The sequence below is a fragment of the Microtus ochrogaster genome, unplaced genomic scaffold (genome assembly GCF_000317375.1).
Source record: "Microtus ochrogaster isolate Prairie Vole_2 unplaced genomic scaffold, MicOch1.0 UNK25, whole genome shotgun sequence".
In the NCBI taxonomy this organism is placed as follows: Eukaryota; Metazoa; Chordata; class Mammalia; order Rodentia; family Cricetidae; genus Microtus; species Microtus ochrogaster.
In genome coordinates, this window is record NW_004949123.1 from 1,265,640 (window position 1) to 1,271,244 (window position 5,605).

Below are 5,605 nucleotides of genomic sequence, written 5' to 3' on the forward strand. Positions count from 1 at the left end.
TCTGCGGAGGAATGCGGGAGTTACGCAGGAACAGGGCTGACCGACCCAGGCTGCTGAGGAACGTGGGAGTTACACAGGAACAAGGGCTGATGGACAGATCTTTTAAGCCTAAGCAGATTGTCTAGGTTCAGGGTAAGCAGTTTAGAGGAAACAAGCACAGGCAAGATGGGAGGGGATGGAGGGATCAGGTCAGTAGAGAGGCTGATGGACAAAAGGACACTGGAATGTTTCAGCTAATAACAGACACCGTCACGGTAGGAAAAACAGCATCTCAACAAAGAGCCCCAGCTCTTTCCAATCCCAACCAAGACTACTTGTGTCTAAACAGGCAGCGTGACTATCTTAAAGGAATATCTACAAGTCTGTCAGTGGTTCCCAGCCGGGAACTTTTGAGCCCCAGGGGGCCACAAGGTATGTCTAGAGATCCTTGGTTGCTACAACTAAGAGTGGGCTGCTAGTGGCCTCTAGTGGGTAGAGACCAGGAAGGGTGCTAACCAGCTTACAATGTATACGATAGCCATAAAAAAGGAATCCAGGTCTCAATGTAAATAGCGTTAATGAGGACGAACTGCTATAAATCCAGGTGGATGAGCCTAAAGCTCACGGTGTCTCTCAGTAAGTTCACACACCGTCCTCTGGACCACTGGGGAGAGCCGGTGGAAACTGACGGCATGGACATTTGCCTTCCAGGTGCTGGGGAGTCAGGAAAGAGCACCATCGTCAAACAGATGAAGTGAGTACGACACAACCCCGGGAGGACTGAGGTGGGGCGCCATGGAGCCAGTGTTGGTCCAGTAGAATGGTCCTTAGCGCCAAAGAACCCTGGGCTAAAGACCTGACTTTCAGTGCCCCCCCCTAACCTGCACTAGGAGACAGCAGTAGAAACAGGTGGTTTCCTATGACCCATATATCCCCTAGACTCCCAATCCCTTAGGTCTGGTTCCTCAGGTCCCGCCAAAAGTTTAGTGTCTGTTCCTTGAAGGATCATTCACCAGGATGGATACTCTCCAGAAGAATGCCTAGAATTCAAATCTGTCATCTATGGGAACGTGTTGCAGTCCATCCTGGCTATCGTCAGAGCCATGGCCACACTAGGCATCGACTATGCAGAACCAAGCTGTGCGGTACGTGATTAATGTTATCTGGTTCAGGGTGGAAGCAGGAGAAGAAATAGACAAGAGACCAGCAAACCACAAGGAAAGTCGGGTAAGAAAAAGCTCTGTGTAACTCAAATTGCATCTGCTAAGCTCCAAATCCCAGTAGGGTAAACAAGCTCTACCTTTATAATGATTTTTTTCTTAAAGATTTATTTATTATGTATACCGTATTCTGCCTGCGTGTATGCCTAAAGGCCAGAAGAGGGCACCAGATCTCATTACAGATGGTTGTGAGCCACCATGTGGTTGCTGGGAATTGAACTCAGGACCTTTGGAAGAGCAGGCAGTGCTCTTAACCGCTGAGCCATCTCTCCAGCCCCTATAATGAATGTTTATGAAATCAACTCCCAGCATCTTTTTGCCTCAACCTCATCATTTAAATTCTCTCCTTGAGCTTCTAGTCCTAGCCACGGGACTTTTATAAGCTAATACACTAGCCTTTTATACACTGAAATACACTAGGTTGTGTACTTCAGGGCCAGTGTAGCTTTTACATTTCCAGTCCCGCAGCGAAGGACCTATACCTTCTAGCTGTCCGCTTTCAGCCTAATCTGAAGTCTAGCACTTGAAGGAGCATCTGGCACTATCCTCTAGGCAGCCCAGACTAGCTACATCTGGAGAGCATGCTCAAAATGAATTAGCATATCTCCTTACACTGCACTCTGAGACTGTTCCACCTTAGGCTTTGGTAGCAATATCTACGTTCCATCCAGTAAGTTCCCAGAAACCTGGACGGTCACTGACTCCCTCCTAGCTCATTCTCAGCCACATTTCTCGATTACACAGGATGCGGGTCGACAGCTCAATAACCTGGCAGACTCCATTGAGGAGGGGACCATGCCCCCTGAGCTGGTGGAGGTCATCAGGAAGTTGTGGAAGGACCCTGGCATTCAAGCCTGCTTTGACAGAGCTGCAGAGTTCCAGCTCAATGACTCGGCATCTTAGTAAGGCTCCGGGTGGGAGGTGGGATGGGATGATGTTCAGGAGAAACCTCACCCAGCTTTAAGCGCCAGGCAGTGGAAGCTGCAGACCCACAAACTAAACTTAAGGCTGTGGGGACATCTGCCAGTTCCCTCTGTTTTGCATTTCTTTACACTGCCTCCCTGCAGCTTATGAAGCTGAAGACACAAAATTCAAAACAGTGGCTCTGCTTAGCAGCCCTTGGCTCTATCTCAAGAGTCAAACCAAAGAAAGATGGTCAGACACTAAGAGACTATCAACTTTGCAAAGCTGGTTCCAAAATGATAAGGGATACAGCTATCAGCCCCCCACAGTACAGTATCAGAAGTGGGCATGAGCTGTAAGACCAAACAGACCCATGTTTACCCCTTTGTCACCTCATCTTGAAATATTACCATTGAGTTTCTGGAATCCTCCCTTACGAAGGTTGTCCCTGCTAGGGCACAACATACACTACATCTCAGAGTCCTTGCTTGTACACTAGCCTTCAAAGCTCATTAGCCCCACTTTCTGGTAGAAAAACTACAGCCCAGTGAAGTCAGTTAGCACGGAAAAGACTGCATAAACATCAGCGGCTGCCCTTGGCTCCAGGTCGGGGCGACTACAGAGCTGAGCTGTACAGCAGGCCACAGCGCTTTCTTGTTCTGCTTGTTCTGCGTTGAGACAGGGGCTGACTGCAGCCAAGGCTGCCCTGAAACTCAGTCCTCCCAAGGAATCCCTCTGAAGTTTTCCTTTATCTGTAAAGGGGGACAGGAATCTCAAAGTCTTCCAAGATTTAGTGAGACTTTAGATGTGAAACTACGGTGTGCATTACACATGTCAGTTTTCCTCCTGCTCCATCTTAGGTCATTTCAGTTCACAGCTGCCCTCTGCCCACCCTTCGTGAACTTCCTCATGTTCTCGGGAAAGCGGGGCGCACAGTGAAGCGTCCGGTTTAGCTGCTTCACAGCCACCCTGAGCTCACTTTCCAGCCCCTCCGCTGGTTAAAGTCCTCTGCAGCTATCACTGTCCTAACAATTTCACTATGGATTTAAAATGCAAAGAAGAAATCATATCATACCAAAACATTTAATAATTCCTTAGTATCTCCAAATATTAAAATGTGTTCACATTCCTGGTTGACTCGGGAGAAGGCCCACACATTGCCTTGTCTTGTGTCTTCCAAGTCTCTCTCTCTCAATCTGTTTCCGGTCTCTTGATGGAACTTTTGCACACATTTAAACAAGTCTTATTCAAGGGTCTAGAAAGGCTTAGTCAGGAAGACAGAAGAGCTGCCTCAGGTGGATGTGGCATTCGTACGATCCTCAGCCCCTTTCCTTCCCCTAAGCGCACAAGCATTTGTACAATCCTGGTACAGTGCTGTGGACGCCAGTCCTGCTTCTATTAGCGTGTGATTTAGGGGGAGACCCTGTGCCTCCTTTAGTCTGGACTGCAGACCAGAACATCACCAACACCACTGTCTTCCCTAGCTACCTGAACCAGCTGGACCGGATTACAGATCCTGACTACCTCCCCAGTGAGCAAGATGTGCTCCGATCCAGAGTCAAAACCACAGGCATTATCGAGACCAAGTTTTCTGTGAAAGATCTGAATTTCAGGTCAGCATTCGGTTCCCTGGGGGCATCTCGGGTCTCACAGCTTGTTTCTTGGCCTCTGCTGAAGCCCAATTCGGGATTACTGTCCTCCTCCTGCCTCTCCTATTTCTGATTTTGCTACTAACTGGCCCCAAGCAGCCGCCTCTCAGGGTGAATACCAAAGGCGAGTGACTCACACGTTGGCCACACCCCTGCTAACAGCTGCTTCTTCCCAGGATGTTTGACGTGGGAGGGCAGAGATCAGAGAGGAAGAAATGGATCCACTGCTTTGAGGGAGTCACCTGCATCATTTTCTGCGCGGCTCTCAGCGCCTATGACATGGTGCTGGTGGAAGACGACGAAGTGGTGAGTCTCCAAATCTTGTCACTCCACTGCCCAACTGGCTAGAACTGACAGCCTTGACATTCCCTAGCAGACCACTCTCTGCCTCGACCTTATTAACTCCAGAAAATCCCCTTTCTGCGCAGGTTCGAGGTTCGTACTTCAAAGCTCCAAATTTTCTGAGCACGAGTTTGGTGTGAGATTAGGAATCCAAGCATTGGGTGCGGTCCCCAGAAAGCTAGAGGTGGTGATGCTAAGTGGAAGCAGACAGATAAAATGGGCAGTGCAGGGACTTAGGATGTCTATGTGCCAGCTCCCTTCTCTTGATTTGAGAAAAGGAAGTCAAAGATGTGGAAACAGTAATTTCACATAAACGTCTATTCCATGTTGGCCAGATGCCCAACAGAAATACAGCTTTGCTGTCATTCCCACGTCAGTCTGAGTGTACCAGGTATGGAAGTTATCAACAGCAGGAGAGCTACCAGTGAGGAGACGACAGATCAGTTTTCCCTGATTAGATGACAAGAATGACTTCCCTAACCACTCACCTGACATGGGGACTGGCTGACTCTGGACTCCGCACACATATCTCCCCGGTGCCGGCAGTATGGCACTGGGAAATCCTCCAGCCCTTACCTGTGGCACTAGGGTCAGAGAATCCACGTCAGCCATGCCCCAGCTGACAGAAGCTAGCAAAATCATCCTGGAGGTACAAGTAACAAAGTGCTGATTTGGGCCTGGTTTCAGCCTAACGGCAGCACTATGGATGCTGTCTGGACTCTGGAGCTAAAGATCTCCACACTTGAGTGTTCCTCGCCAGTTACTACCACAGATACCACAGATCCACGTCCTCTCTAGCATTCATAACTACAAGGGAACTGAGACTCTGCATGTGAATAATCTCCCTCGAATCAAGCTATTAAAATGACAGAAGGGAAATTTAAATATTTGGTTGTCCCCCACCATACTAAAAACAGATGATCTGTTCCCTTGCTTTCTCTTTTTATTTGGAACACTGGCCTGTTCAGTTAGAACAGGAATAAACAGACATCCACCTCACAGGCTGATCTGCTATTTCCCACGTTTCCTCCCCAGAATCGCATGCATGAGTCTTTGCACCTGTTCAACAGCATCTGTAACCACAAGTTCTTTGCAGCCACCTCCATCGTCCTCTTCCTCAACAAGAAGGACCTCTTCGAGGAGAAAATTAAGAAAGTCCACCTCAGTATTTGTTTTCCAGAGTATGATGGTAGGTGCTGACTGCTGCAGACAAGAGTGATGGGCTCGCCTCATTCCAGGGCAAAAGGAATAGTTTTAAGATTCAAGTTCAGATGTTTCTGGAATAGAGCAGATATATACACCAGAGCCACCGACTGTTCCAAGGATACCTACCAAGAAGCAAAAATGGAAACACAGGGACCTTTCCTCTGTTCTACTGTTTCACTCAAGTGAGAAACACCTGCATGCACGACAGTCCTCACTCCTGACAGTCACCTGCATGCACGACAGAATCTTCACTCCTGACAGTCACCTGCATGCACGACAGAATCTTCACTCCTGACAGTCACCTGC

The 5,605-nt window shown here is 48.5% G+C and overlaps 1 protein-coding gene across 2 annotated transcripts in view; it reads left to right on the plus strand.

Annotated features, from left to right (window-relative positions):
• The window catches only part of Gnat2 (G protein subunit alpha transducin 2), a 10,618-nt gene that overhangs the window by 1,990 nt on the left and 3,023 nt on the right, over positions 1 to 5,605 (plus strand). The window contains exons 2-7 of one of the 2 annotated variants that reach the window (XM_005367878.3): positions 691 to 733; positions 983 to 1,124; positions 1,944 to 2,101; positions 3,587 to 3,715; positions 3,928 to 4,057; positions 5,129 to 5,282. In XM_005367878.3, coding sequence (XP_005367935.1) covers positions 691 to 733; positions 983 to 1,124; positions 1,944 to 2,101; positions 3,587 to 3,715; positions 3,928 to 4,057; positions 5,129 to 5,282 — 756 coding nt within the window. Of the gene's footprint in view, positions 1 to 69; positions 734 to 982; positions 1,125 to 1,943; positions 2,102 to 3,586; positions 3,716 to 3,927; positions 4,058 to 5,128; positions 5,283 to 5,605 lie in introns of those variants that run through there. The other variant, XM_026789661.1, reaches the window with a different exon arrangement.